We start from the raw sequence: 15126 nt of genomic DNA on the forward strand, positions 1-15126 counted from the left end.
TTGTTGCAGTATGGATCCTGCTAGAGACATCTTTTAATAAACAAACAAACAAAAAAGATGTGATTTGACATTGTCTGGTAAATATTCTATGTTTTATTTTTCTTCTTTTTTGTTCATTGTAGAAAAATCTGGAAATAGAAGAGGTAAGTCACTATATACAGAGATAACCCCTGTTAACATTTTTAGCTTATATATTTTAAAAATTTTCTGTATGTATATACACCCACTTAAAAATGTTATTATATTGTACATACTGGTTCATGGTTTGTACTTTTTTCATTCCATATGTTGGATCTGTTTTCATAAGTTACTAGAGTAGACATATAATGAGTATTTGCCAATTTGGCCCAAACAGCTTAATGAATTGAGACGGTTAATTTGTAATTATTAGATGCGACTATGCATTTTAAATGTTTGGGTCATTGTTCATTCTGCCTGTGGGTGAGCAAATATTTAGTGAGTGTCTGAATGGAGCCCAGCATGTGAGGGACCTAACAAAAAGTCACTCTCTCATCCCTGTCATCTATTGGCTCTGTTAGGTTATGTTTCTTGCATGAGGGTAGCTTTTACAAAACAGAATATAGAGTGTACATTTCAAGAACATTTTAGGAAGTTCTAAGTCTGCTGGTACAAAGTCGATTTGTAGTTGAGCCATTGCCTGGTCAATCATGGTCTGCTTTCTTCTGTTGCTTCATTGGTTTGGTAGATGCTTTGGTTTCATCTCTTTTTCTCCTAGTAATTCTTAGTCAGTTCCCAAATAATTAGAAAAAAGTTCAAAGGAACCTCTCCAGAGTTTAAAATTAAGTCCCTTTTGGTATTAACTTTAAAAAAGAAAAATTTCTCAAAAGACTAAATGGGACTTGCCAAGCTGAGGTAATGAATTTAGAAGAGTCAAAGGGACCTTTTGAAGAAAGTAATGTGAGGATGCTTATGATGATTGTGGCCATTTGTTTAAGATATTCTGGTGTCCTCCAAATCCAATTATTGTTTTTATTTTGCAAAAGAAGAGGTTCTTTTTTTACGTATATTCACTTAAATATTAGAGGAAAAACCCAAACTCTCTCCAACTTTGTATTTGATTTTGGTTCAGAACCAGTGTTAACTTTCATTATGATAGAGCTAGGAAATGATCCGTCTTTTAAGATCTGTGTGGAACAGCACTCACTAAAACACTTCAGAAAAGACTTGCCTGCAGATGGTCAGGTAAGGGAGCAGTATGGTCAGGGTTGACATTCAGTGGGCGATGTAGAGGCTGAGATGGAGAGAATTTGGCGAGATGGAGTTGGCTGCCAGCTGAGTGGTGAATGATTTTAGCATGGTGTGAAGGAAAATGGAAATAAACAGATTTTGGTAAAGTTGTTTGTTGTTGTTTTTTAGGTTGGTGTATTTACTAGTATATGTTTACTTCCATGTTTACTTTGGGGTATAGACGGAGTTAAGAAGTACATTCGACTGTCCTTAAAAACCCACTAAGGCTTTTGTGTCTGGATTGCCAAACGTTCAGATCTCAGAGTTCTGTTTCCTTTTTGGAATAGTGGGAAACCACACTTTTAATAGTGAAACTGAACCAGGTTCTTCCTTTTGAGAATGAGCTTGAGGCACCTTATGTTTTGTGGAAGTTTGTTCACAGTGGAAATATGCTTTGGGGGCTGTTGTCCCTCTTTTTGTTTTAACATGAGTTCCCTTTGAATTTCCATAAGTTGCTTTTTTCTGTTTCATTAGGACAAATGTTGTTCAGGTCGTCTCTTGTTAGTGTTCTAGGAAATGACACATCACCACTAACCCAGTTCCTCAGAAACCCAAGTGGGCAGGAGTGAGGGGAAGTTATCTTTCCCTTACGTTGGTCATGGCAATACTTTTTATTGGAAATGATGCATTAGTTACTTTAATGGATATTTTGTATGTTTAAAATAAAAATGGATGTTCTATCCAGTTTGGCTCAGTGAATAGAGTGTCAGACTGCTGACTGAAGGTTCCCAGGTTCGATTTCAGTCAAGGGCACATGCCTGGGTTGTGGGCTCGATCCACAGTAGGGGGTGTGCAGGAGGCAGCCGATCAATGATTCTCTCTCATCATTCATATTCTGTCTTTCTCCCCCTTTCTCTTCCTCTCTGAACTCAATAAAAATATATTAAATAAATAAATAAAAATGGAAGCTAAATTGCCCCAGAATTGAGAAAGAAAATCTTTTGTGGTTATCTATCCCCCCTGTCCACATGCATCATGCTTTTGATTTTATTGGACACAAATACCAAACAACATTTCATATTTCAGTAGAAACATAATTTTTAATGTTTAATTTAACATCATTAAAATTTGCCTTTTAAACATAGCATGGGAGGCCTTTGGAACTAATGAGGAGGAAACTGAGTGTTGGGGTATGTGGCCACTGCCATAGCCAGACACAGTCCTGGGAACTTCTTTTTTTTTTTTTTTTTTAAATATATTTTATTGATTTTTTACAGAGAGGAAGGGAGAGAGATAGAGAGTTAGAAACATCGATGAGAGAGAAAGATCGATCAGCTGCCTCCTGCACATCTCCCACTGGGGATGCGCCCGCAACCCAGGTACATGCCCTTGACCGGAATTGAACCTGGGACCTTTCAGTCCGCAGGCCGACGCTCTATCCACTGAGCCAAACCGGTTTCGGCCTGGGAACTTCTTTAAAGAATCCATGACATGTAGGAGATTCCTCTCTAACAGCTGCACAGTTAGATTCCAGTGTCCCAGCACTTACTTATGCTTCTTAAATGGAAGTGTTGGGCAGAAACAGTGGTTCTAAAGCAGGTCAGCAGTCCCCCATTTAGTGTTTACCACGATCCGAATTTGCATGCCGTCGGGCAGTGGAACAGTATTCCACTGTTGCCACTCTTCTTGTGGAATTTGCAAGTCAGGATGCTCTCAACTCAACAGTAACTTGCATCCTGAAACTTTTTATGATCCTTGGTTAATGAATGCTGGTGAGCAAAACATCTCTCTAGCAGCTTATGTGGCTCCGATCAGCCTTCTCCTTAGAGCCACTGTGCTTTTGGTTTATACTTTGAAAGTTTTTTAAAAGCACATAATTCACTTTCCCACCTGGATCACTCCAAAGTCTTTTTCCCGACCCTAGTATCTTCAAATTTGTGAGTGATGGACATAATGGACAGAGTGGTTTTAAAGTGTGGTGCAAATATAGCTCTTCCAAGATGTTGCTTTGTCTGCATGATTTAAGCTCTGCCTTCGTTTGTTACCTTTTTAATGAAATGGAGTAAAAATTTGGAAATGTTTTGAAGGCAAAGGTGTTTTGCACATTCTGGTTATGAGTGGCTGAGCATATTCCCTGTCATTATCCTTGACCCTCCTTTTGCTCTGCTGCCTTTTTATTGACAGTACAATGCTATTTTAGGGTCAACACACAGTCCATATGGCCTTTCTGCTGTGAGGTGCGACTGCTCTTTGACCCAGGGTTATAAAATAATTAATTGGAAGGAAATACTTAAAAGAGAACTGTAAAGTTTATCTTGGTTTTTTTTAGTCACTGAGTTCATTTTTTTCTTTTCCACTTGTGTCATTATGCTCCCCTTTTAATGAAGTATGAGTAACACATTTTCAAAGCTCATAACTCTCCATTTTACAACCTGTTGTTACTTTCCAGGAGGAATTCTCCCTTTCTTTTCATGTGAATCTTTGTTTTTTGATGAAGTAAAGAAAAAATCCAGCAACAAATATTTACTGATTTGCAGGCTGCCTCCTTAGCGCCCATGCTAGGGAATATTTTTGTGACTTTTAGAAGGTTACAACGTAGAAGGGTGACAAGAATATGCAGGACCTGCAGTGATTCAAAATTACTACTGGCTGTTAGAACCTGTGAATCCAGGAGATGCCCAGGTAGGATGAAGGGATGCTTCTGAGAAGTGGGAGGATGGTGGCATGCTTGGGGCATGACTGGCATGACTGGGGAGTGCGAAGTGTATTTGGGGACTCACAGGCATTCTGGGTACTTGGATTATCTGAGCACGATCTGTGTGAGGACAGAGATGAGACCAAATCTTGGATCGACCTGGTCAGCCTTGGATGCTTGAATAAGCAGGGGAGAGCTCAGGAAAGTTGTGTGGCACTGCAGCAGTAGGTAAAGCTGCGGTGTTAGAGTATGTGGGGTCAGGGGAGAAAGTGGAAGGCAAGATGCCAGTTAGAGGACTAAAGTCATGTTAGCTGAGAGGCTTTGAGGATCGGAAATGCATGGCAGTGGGAGGGGAGCGACCAGGGTTCAATGCTGGGGAGGGAAGTGTGAGGAAGAGAGAATCGGGTGTGTTGACTTCCTGTGTTTTTAGTGCCATCTCATTATTTTTATGTAGCGCAGATTGCTCTTTATTCCTCTCAGTTAGATTTTAAATATTCCTCAGTGCTTTGTCTGTCACCACCCGGACATCTGAATGTAAACTTGTAAACACTTCAGAAGCTCTCATTTCGAATAACGTTAATGGAAACACTGCATTTCCTATAAAAATTACCTTTTTATTCTGCTAAATGCTTTAATAATATCAAACATAATATAATGCACTTTAAAAAAATGATACCAGGCTGAAATTGGCTTTTACTTTAGAAACAAAATGAAGATTAACTCCTCATTTCAGTGAGATGTCAGAGAGCTGGTATTCTCTCAGAAAGCTAAGGACTCAGTGTGGAACATGAATAATTAATAGCTTGAAAAATCTGCAAGTTACAATTTACTGTAGAAAAAGGATTATCAAGAAATTGTTTTAAGTAATATGACATTTTATATGGAGATAATAAAAGCCATCTTTCGGTGTCCTTTATCCAGGGATGAAATGATAGGGAATACGCCTGTGGGACTTTGCTGTGCACTTTGAGGGCTTCGCAGTTCACCAGTGACTGTGATTTGGGAGGGAGAGGGAAATAGTGTAGCTCTGGGCTTCCCCGGATGTACTGATTCCATGGGGGTGGAACAGCAGGATGACCCTGACCCAGAGTCCTGCATTGTTGGTCCCCAGAGCACTGAATAAAGATAATGTTTTGGCAGTGGGGTGAGGTGGGTTGGGAGATCTTAACTTTGACCATGAGAGGAGTCAGAATTATACAGTGAGGGCCTTCAAAAGGTAACAAGTAGCCTCATAAACTTTACTGGTGAAAGTAGTTTTTATATCTGTTGTGGTTGAGATGGGCCTCATTTTATAACTCTGCCTCCTGCTTTTCCCTCAGCTTCTGGAGGTGGGGAGATGGGAATGGAGCCACTTCTATTCCTTATCAACCTGGAAACCTTATTTCATGGAATAATTTGTTTCTTTTCTGTAGCTAGTTTATCAATAAGGTTTAAAAATATATTTACTACTGATAAAGTAATACAATATTTAATCATTTTGTACAAACAGTGCTATGAAATGATTGAAGCATTTTTCAGAGTGGCTTGTGAGAAAGGAAAACTACATTTTGTTGAAGTGTTTTCTGGTGGGGATTTCTTGTCATGAAACGGAAGTCTGCGTGCCATTGGCTACTTGCAGACAATAGGTGACCGAGAGGAAATAGTGGTTTTTCTTTGAAGAGCACTGGGTGCCGCCGGTTCCCCCACGCAAGCACACATCTCACATGCTGCTTCTCAGAGCACAGCCCTGGTCGTTGTGGAGGGGATGACCTGTTTTGTGTGTAATTGTAAGGACGCAGTCTCCTGGTGTTACAGATATGGTCTGTATGAATAAAGATACTGACTTTCCTTCTTTCTCCAGTGTCAGTTAGAGGATGCAGGGCGGTTAAGGACAGACTACATCAGATGGTAGCACAGCTGGTGTAAGGTGTTTTCTAGAGTTCCTGGACTACTTTTTAAGCTAATCCAAATATATCAGGAGTTTCTCATTTGTACGTGACAAAGAAATACAATGAAAATAGCGCTTATGCTATTGAAGAGATTCATTAGCTGAGTGTCCACAGTTGTAGGACCGGCCTTAGTTGAGGCTGATGAAGGGCCTTTGTCACTGAACCAGGGCTGGGTTGGTAACACTTCTCTGGCTACCTTGTGCAGGGTTAGTTTCAACTCAGAGAAAGCTGTGAGCTTTGCTTTTGTGGTGACCGATGGAAGAAGCACTAGGGGCTTTGCATGTTGACAGCAAGCCCTCTGGAGAATTTCTCAGGAATTTAGGACTTGCTCACATTGGGTCCTGTTCCCTCTCAGCTTGTGGCCAGTGGAGTTGGACATGCTGGTTATCAGTTACGGCCTCACCCTGAGGTCAGGGACAGGATGGGCTCCAGGACTGTATATGGCTGAGAACAGGGAAAGGTGAATTTCCCAAAGGAAAAAAGTTTGCTTTGACTGCTGAGAAAAGAGAGTGTGGAAGCTGAGGAGATAACCAACAAGTGGGCATTGCTGATGATGACATTTTTTAAAAGACAGTTGCAAGGTGAGGGCCTCCCTGTGGGTGGGTTTCATGTGTAACCTTTTTATATGACTGTGATTTCTTTGTTTCTTGATTCTTGTGTCAAATGTTTCTTTTATAAAAACACTTAGAGTATTTTTGTATAGGTGGTTGAATCAATTACGCATCAACATAGAGCCTCAGTTTAGTTCAAGAAAACATGAGGATTCCTATTAAGGGGCATTTTCGTTCCAGTCAAGAGCCACTTCTGAGTCCCTTTCTATTAGATTTCTGCATGTAAGATGTTGCAGAGCAGCTGTCGGTATATCATTCTATCCACACATATGTTTTCTTTTCACTGCTGCCCTGGAATTCAAAATTGTGCGGCTTGAAAACACATGGACCCAATTGACTGAAGCTAAGGGCCTGTTGGCCTCTTGGTGAGGCTCAAGCTCTCAGCTCACTATCATCTTTTTTTCTCTTTCTTAATTATGTTTTTTATTGATTTTTCTTTTAGAGAGAGTGGAAAGGAGAGGAAAAGAGAGATAGAAACATCAATGAGAGAGAAACAGAAATTGGTTGCCTCCTGCACACCACCCACTGGGGATCGAGTCCACAACCCAGGCATGTGACCAGGAATTGGACTGACAACCTCTCCATACGTGGGTCGACACTCAACCACTGAGCCACACCGGCCAGGCTCACCGTCACCTTTAACATTCTCTATTTTCCATTTTCTTACAACCAAACTTATATTGCCTTCCTTTCCACCACAGCACCTGGGTGTGAACACCGCACAGGCAGCCTGACACTTGAAGACCTGCACTATAGCTTTCTCTACAGAAGGGCCTGGAGTGTGTATTCCCTGTCACCTGCCTGCACTGGTGCTGGTGACCTCCTCGAAGTCAGAGTTAACTATTGTTGCTAGTGCTCTAACAGCTTCCTTTGGTTGTAGCCCTGACCTGAAAGTTCTAAGATGTAGTAACTGTCCCCCACCTCTTGCTTCACAGAATCCTTATCTGCATTGCATGTTGTTTTTGAGAAATCTTGCCTTTTACATTGCTGATCTGTTTTGGCACGGCAATACAAAGGCATTCTCCATGTGCAACCCACCTTCTTTTTGTTACTTTCATTTTGCCCATGCCCAATAGGGGCATTTAAAACACCGGCATTTAGTAATTTGTCCTGGTCCATGGAAAGGATGAAGAATAAACTCAGTCAATTTCTTTTGCAAATATATTTAGCCAAACAAGTAGAGCAAGCTTAGTTTTAGCTAGCATGCTTATAGTAGGTTGGCGATTGTGTTTTTTGACCCAGAGTTGGGAGCAGGGAGCTTTTACAAGGATAAAAAGTGGGCACAGAGTATAAAAACCTTCCCATCTCTTCTTCAATTTAAGGTGTGCTTTCTGAGTTTTGCCTAAAATCTGATGGAGCATATGCAATACTTATTTGAAAAATGAGAAGTACAATTTGAGAGTCCTTATTAACATGCATAATTGAGTGCCTTAAACAAACCACCCCATGTCTTGACTATGAGGAAATCTGGTAATATTTTTTTCATATCGTGATTATTTTTTTAAAAATGAGACTATTAAAAATAGTTTCTTTATTAGTACATATACAGTAAAGAATGATATATATATAAACATGACTTACAAAAATGTTTGAAAAGAACATTGGAAAGATGGGCTGAATGTCTTCCAGCTGGTTAATAGCAAAGAAAGATTGTTTTCATAAGTCATAAGCCAGCAACCATAGCCCATTTTAATTCATTGTTTTTCAGAAAATGTGATGTGTACGTTTTCATTTTATGAATAACTTGTCACTCATTATTATATGTTTTAGATATTTTTTTTATATAGTCCAGCTGCTTTCTAAGAAAGTTGTTTCCTCCTCCCCAGGGAAGAATGTATGTGGCCAGCCTGAGAGAGAGAGAGAGGGAGAGAGAGAGAGAGAGAGTCTTTCTCCCAGGCATCCTGTTTTTTGTCCCTGCCATGAACAGGAGAAGTCGTTGCAACACGTGCCCATATCTAGCTTCCCTTGGTCGAGCCTACTTTTTTTTTTTTTTAATATATTTTATATATATATATATATATATGTTTGAGAGAGAGAGAGACATCAGTGATGAGAGAGAATCATTGACCGGCTGCCTCCTGCACAGCCCCTACTGGGGATTGAGCCTGTAAACTGGGCATGTGCCTTTGACCAGAATCAAACCCGGGACCCTTCAGTCCACAAGCCAACACTCTATCCATTGAGCCAAACCAGCCAGGGCTTGAGCCCACTTTTAAAAATACTCTAACACCGGAACACCAGGCTTATGAAGTGGCTTAACCAATCTCTGCAGAGGACGTTATTAAAAATGTATTTATATCATCCTCAAAAACCTATCAGAAAAAATTACATTTTTTATTGCAAAGTACATAATTTATATCTACTTTCCTTTGAAATGCCATGAGATAGATCAGTGGGTGTCTCCTTTTTCTCCTTCAAATCAGGCAGCTTGACTCCCTCACTACAACAGGCCTCTAGCTGTTGCCTGCCTTTAAGTTGGTCTTGATGATCCTGTTGAAAAAACTGCCCATAACTTACTAACTTAATTATTGCATTTAGAGAGGAAACACACTCCTGAGAATTGTCTTGATTGCTGTCTATTTTCTTATTTGCTGCTTAAAATTCTATATTAACTGACCAGATGAGTGTTTAGTTTAAACCTTCTATTTTGGTATGATTGAAAAATGTATGTATTATTTTTTCTTTGATGTCACACAAAAGCATGGAAACTTACGTTTTAATTATTATACTAATTGGAGAGTAATGCTCAGTGGCGATGCTTACTATCACGGCCTTCCCCCATTTACTCCTCTCATTGTGTAATTGAAAGTTACAACACGCACACAGGGACCTCATTTGAAAGGTGGGAAATCACAGCGTATCTGTGCTTTCATGCATCGTATTTCCCCTCCTGGTTTTGGAAGTTTCCGGGTCATGCTGAGCTTTTAGCGGGATGTGCAATTTCTTACACAAGATTTCTCTAAATGGCTGGCATAGAAAGAAATAAATAATGGGGTCTAAGCACACATTTGCTGCTGACAGTATCAGAGTGAATTCTTTCACATAGTACAAGATTTCCTTGGACTGGCAGCTGAAAGGGGCTCCTGTTTGGCTCTGTGTGTAGGAGATTCTGGCAATGTGGTAAGGTACAAAGCAGACAAAAAATACTAGCATGATGCTGAATATATTGCGGCTGGATTTCTTCTTGACGGAAATGGAATTCTTTCGGGACTTCATGTGGGACTTGAAGATTTTCCTTGTGATGGCAGTGTAGAAAATGATTAGCAGAAGGAACACAATCCAGAAGATGCCCACGAAGATGTAGTTTGATGCCTTGTGCCACTTGAGTCCCAGTTCGTTTTTAAGCTCCATGCATTTTACATGTGTGCCGTCCTTAGCACTCTGGTTGGTCAGGATAATGTTGGGGATAGCGAGCAGGAGCATCAGCAGCCACACCGTCACTGCCAGGAGTTTGCTGTAAGTCACTGACTGGATGAAAGAAGTCAGGAGAGGCTTCACGATTTTGTAATATCTGTCGAAGCTGATGAGCCCAAAGAACATGATGCCGACATACATGTTGACGTAGAAGAGCACGGCCGACACCCGGCATACAAACACGCCCAGCTGCCAGGGGCCCAGGCCCGAGTCGCTGAGGATCTTGAAGGGGAAGGTCAGGCTCATCAGGAAGTCGGCAACCACAATGTTCTTGAGATAGACGATGAAGCTCTTGGAGCTGGGAACATAGCAGAAGACCCACCCCGACACGCCGTTGAGCAGCACACCCCCGATGAAGACCAGCAGGTAAAGCACAGGAATGATTTGCTGTGTTATGACGGGGTTTTGGGAGCAGGACTCCGCAGGAGGCTGAGAGGTGGTGGAATTCAACATTTTGTGACTTCCGAAGGAGTGGCCTGGAAAATGAAGTGAAATACTCACTCAGGGCACTTAGGGCCTTCCAAGTTAATTGCCAGATAATAAAGCAAAAGACAGTGAATATAGCCCTGACTGGTTTGGCTCAGTGGATATAGCATCGGCCTGCAGACTGAAGGGTCCCAGGTTCGATTCCGGTCAAGGGCATGTACCTTGGTTGCGGCCACATCCCCAGTGGGGAGTGTGCAGGAGGCAGCTGATCGATGTTTCTCTCTCATCGATGTTTCTAACTCTCTATCCATCTCCCTTCCTCTCTGTAAAAAATCAATAAAATATATATATAAAAAAAAGACAGTGAATATAATCAGACCTGCCATATTCTTGAAATGAAGTTTTTTTATATATTAGACACCCTCCCCTTCTACCTCCCTGCTCTTTTTTTTTTTTTTTTTTTTTTTTTTTTTTTTTTTTAAGGCAAACACAGAGTAGTCAGGTGACAGGAAAGAAAAATTGGCAAAGCAGGACAGCCTGAGAACCCTAAGCATTTCCTTAAATGACAGTGGTTCCCTATAAAACTCCAAAATTCTAGGACATACTCATTTAAATATAGTCTCAAAAGGTAATAAAATGGAAAACAGAGAACTAATCTGTTTCTGTTTCATTTAATTCAGAGCTTTGTTAATATACTAGGTTTAAGAGCTGTTGATACAGACCTTACTCTTTAGAAAGCCTGCCCTGCACATATTGTGGGCACAGCACAGTGTCTGGCAAGCATACACACTCACTGTAGCTGGTCTTACTGATATGGGGCTCTGGATACCTTTCAAAAGTGAGCTTTTCTCTGTGTTTTTTTTCCCATTGAAAAAGTGATTTGGAATACCAGCACAATAACAAGTACCGTAGACCTTCTAAGAAATGCTTTCACAGCGCATTTTCAGTCTGCCCTGTTCAGTACGGAGCCACGGTCACATGCAGAGCCCTGGACCTGTGGCCGCTCCAGATGGAGATGTGCAGCAAGTACAGAGTGCATACCGAGTTCTACAGACTTTGTACAAAAAAAGAAAGTAAAATGTCTTAATATTTTTAATATTGACCACATTTGAAATAATATTTTAGAAATATTTGTTAAACAAAATGTATTAGTAATCTTAATTTTACTTTTTAAGAATATGGCTACTAGAAAAGTTAAAATTACATATGTGGCTTGCATCGTACTTTTATTGGACACCACTGTTGTAGGTATTACCCAGAACCTTCTGTGTTAGGGGCTCCTACATGTTTTTGCTGATGTCAGCCATACTGATTCAGGGCACAGGGAAGAGTAGAACTGCTTTGAAAGACTATTTGATGCATCAAAGAAAATATTTACTGCCCATCTCATATGTAAAACAACATCTTGCCCTCAGGAAGAAATTCTGGCTCTTTAATGCTGAGCTCTCCATTTGGTCTGATGGCCGCTCCCTCCTCCTCCAGTGAATTCCAGCTGTCTGGGACCCTCCCACTCCTCTAGGATCCACGAATTCTCTCATTTTGGACCTTTGCACAAACTTTCATTTGTGTGGAAACTCCTTTGATACCTTCTTGGTGGGTAACTTTCCTTCATCCTTGAGGCCTCAGCTTGAGTATCAGTTTTGTCAGGAGACTTTTCCACCCAAGCCTTGGAGGGTGCCTGGGTGTGGGGCTCCACCTGTGTGCTCAGAGTTCTGTGCCTCTCTCCTGTCACAACACAGCTCTCGGCCTTTGTTTTTTGTTTCTCCTCTTTGTGTAGGCTCCTTTACAGGGGAGAGACCATGTCATATTTTACCATTGTATTCCTACCATATATTTAGAATGTTAGGTAGTTAAAGTATTTGTGAAATAAATGAATATGTAATATGGGAATATAAGACACGAAGCCCTCCTCTCAAGAAATGTGTACCTAGTCAGAGGTCCGGGAAGGATTGTGAAGGACTGTGGGTTCCTTGAGGTCAGAGGATGTAACTTGTTTCTCTTTGTATTTCTGGTTAAAGCACTGCTTTTCACACAGGGAGTGAAGTCAGTGAAATAAAGGTAGTGTGAGAAAGTGGAACTGTGGGATGTGAAATCCAGTCACATCCCAAATAAAAAATCACAATGCAAACTGTGTGCTGCTGCTCACAAATCCTACCTCTGCGCACGCTTCACACCACATGGCACAACCGAAGCCACTTGACTGCCAGTCCCTGGCCTGCCTTTCGAAGCAAATCTGTCCTGTCCCCTGCATACCTGGTCTGATCATGCTCATTTACCCTCATTTGCTACTTTGCAGTTGCAGGTCTTCTGTGGCTTTTTTCATGTTTTAGATGAAAAGCAAAGGGCCCACATTTTCTATTTTTAACATCCACTGTGACAGATTCTGTGTCTAGTAATTAATTTTTCTTGTTCCCTGGTGGTCAGATGCAGCTTAGTCTAAGAGCCAGTCACACAGGGGTATGCTGTATGCTCCCAGGGGTTCCAGTTCTGGGGACACAGCTCCTCCTCAGCCAGTGTGCTAGAGTTTAAAATATTAAGTAAAAAAAAAGTACATGTTAATGCATTTGAAGCAGAGGAAATATTAACTATATAAAATGCAATTATCTAATGAAATAGTGAAGAATTTTCAGAAATCTTTGATAGCCAAATTTTACTTCTTATAGAAACACTAGAGGCCCAATGCATGAAAATTCATACAAGAGTAGGCCTTCCTTCCCCTGGCTGCCGGCACCGGCTTCCCTCCGGCTGCCGGGGGTAGAGGGGGACTGACGGGGTCTCTTGATGCCCTGGCCTCGGTTTTCCTGGCCAGAAGGGACAGTCCGAAGTGTTTCATTGTGTCTCTGCCCTCCCTAGGCAGGTTTCATTCTGTCATCTCACCAGCTCAAGCCCTCCTTCCTTAGGGATTGGGTGGAGTACAGGGTGATCCAAGGCTTACCTCCCAGCACTCTGGGCCTCACAGTAACCCTCTCCCAAAGAAACCCATGGGGCATGGCTTTTGTCCAGGGGAAGTCGCACATCTGGCTCAAGTCATCTGTGCCCCTATGGTCATCTTGTAGAAGGCTGGGGTACCCACTGTAATCTCTAACTTGCTAGAGGTGGGGAGCAATTGTGGGAAGCAAAGATGCACTGTCTCCCCACAATCTTTAGTTACCCAGAGCTGGGTGGGGGCCAGTTTAGCACCACCTTTGGCAGACAGTCCTGGGCTGCTTCCCTCCGGCTGCACCCGAGACCCGGGCTACTTCCCTCCAGCTGATGGCAGGCACCCTGGACCCGGGCTTCACTCCGGGCCCGGCTTACTCCGGAATAACATCTGGTCTAGTTAGCATATTACCCTTTTATTATTATAGACTAGAGGCCTGATGCACGAAATTCATGCAAGAGTAGGCCTTCCTTCCCCCAGCTGCTGGCACTGACTTCCCTCTGCCACCCGGGACCTGGGCTTGCTTCCTTCTGGCTGCCCGCAGGCACCCGGCAACTGGGACCCAGGCTGGCTTCCCTCTGGCTGCTGGCTTCATCAGGAAGGACATCTGGAATGACGTCTGGTCTAATTAGCATATTACCCTTTTATTATTACAGACTAGAGGCCCAGTGCACAAAAATTTGTGCACTCGGGGGGGAAGGGGGGGTCCCTCAGCCCGGCCTGTGCCCTCTCACAGTCTGGGACCCCTCGGGAGATAACGACCTGCTGGCTTAGGCCTGCTCCCGGGTGGCAGAGGGCACGCCCAATCCCTAGGTGCAGCCCCTGATCAGGCTCAGAGCAGGGCTGATTGGGGAGTTGGGGCGCCGCCCCCTGTCATGCACAGAGCAGGGCGGATCGGGAGGTTGCGATGCCACCCCTAGTCACGCTCAGGGTAGAGCCAATTGGGGGGTTGGGGCACCGCCCCCTGTCACACTCAAGGCAGGGTCGATGGGGAGGTTGCAGCGCCACCCCCTGTTATGCACAGAGCAGGGCCGATCAGGGGGTTGGGGCGCTGCCCCCGTCACTCACAGAGCAGGGCCCATCAGGGGGTTGGGGAGCTCCCCCCTGTCACGCACAGAGCAGGGCCGATCAGGGGGTTGAGGAGCTTCCCCCTGTCACGCACAGAGTAGGGCCGGTAGGGGAGTTGGGGCACCGCCCCCTGTCACACACAAAGCAGGGCAGATCAGGGGGTTAGGGCACTGCACCCTGTCACACACAGAGCCGCAGGGCGATCAGGGGGTTGGGGAGCTCCCCCTTATCAGGCACAGAGCAGGGCTGATCAGGGGGTTGGGGCGCCTTCCCCTGTCATGAACAGAGCAGGGTGGATAGGGAGGTTGTGGCCCCGCCCTCTGTCACACACAGAGCTGCAGGGCGATCAGGGGGTTTGGTCGCTGCCCCCTGTCACGCTGATCCCGGTGCCAGGAGGCCTCGTGGCTCCACTGATCCCGGTGCTAGGAGGCATATTACCCTTTTACTATATAGGATAGAGGCCTGGTGCACGGGTGGGGGTCAGCTGGTTTGCCCTGAAGGGTGTCCTGGATCAGGGTGGGGGTCCCCACTGGGGTGCCTGGCCAGCCTGGATGAGGGGCTGTTTGCATCTGGTCACACCCCCTTCAGGGTGGGGGTCCCCACTGGGGTGCCTGGCCAGTCTGGGTGAGGGGCTGAGGGCTGTTTTCAGGCTGGCGGGTGACTGAAGCTCCCAACCGCTCCTTTTTTTCTTTTTTCTTTTTATTCTGGGCCAGTTTTAGCTCTGAGGCTTGGCTCCAGCTCTGAGGCCTCGGCTGCTGAAAGCAGGTATCTCGCCGTGATCATATAGTGGTTAGTACTCTGCATTGTGTGAAAGCAGGTACCTGGTTTGTTTGGGTTCTATAATCAAAACATTGTTTCAACTCCAGCTCTGAGATC

The 15126-nt window shown here is 43.6% G+C and overlaps 2 protein-coding genes across 4 annotated transcripts in view; one reads left to right on the forward strand and one right to left on the reverse strand.

The window, feature by feature from the left end:
- The window catches only part of MED12L (mediator complex subunit 12L), a 423390-nt gene that overhangs the window by 174677 nt on the left and 233587 nt on the right, over positions 1–15126 (forward strand). The gene's annotated exons all lie outside the window — the stretch shown is intronic.
- P2RY14 (purinergic receptor P2Y14) overlaps positions 7640–15126 on the reverse strand; it is a 56808-nt gene continuing 49321 nt past the window's right edge. For all 3 annotated transcript variants that reach the window (XM_070405978.1, XM_070405977.1, XM_070405976.1), the window contains exon 3: positions 7640–10312. In XM_070405978.1, the coding sequence (XP_070262079.1) occupies positions 9273–10289 (1017 nt within the window). In that variant the 5' untranslated portion in view covers positions 10290–10312 and the 3' untranslated portion in view covers positions 7640–9272. The remainder of the gene's footprint in view (positions 10313–15126) is intronic.

The sequence above is a fragment of the Myotis yumanensis genome, unplaced genomic scaffold (genome assembly GCF_028538775.1).
Source record: "Myotis yumanensis isolate MYYU_CA2020_CCGP unplaced genomic scaffold, mMyoYum1.0.hap1 SCAF_2, whole genome shotgun sequence".
Taxonomy (NCBI): domain Eukaryota; kingdom Metazoa; phylum Chordata; class Mammalia; order Chiroptera; family Vespertilionidae; genus Myotis; species Myotis yumanensis.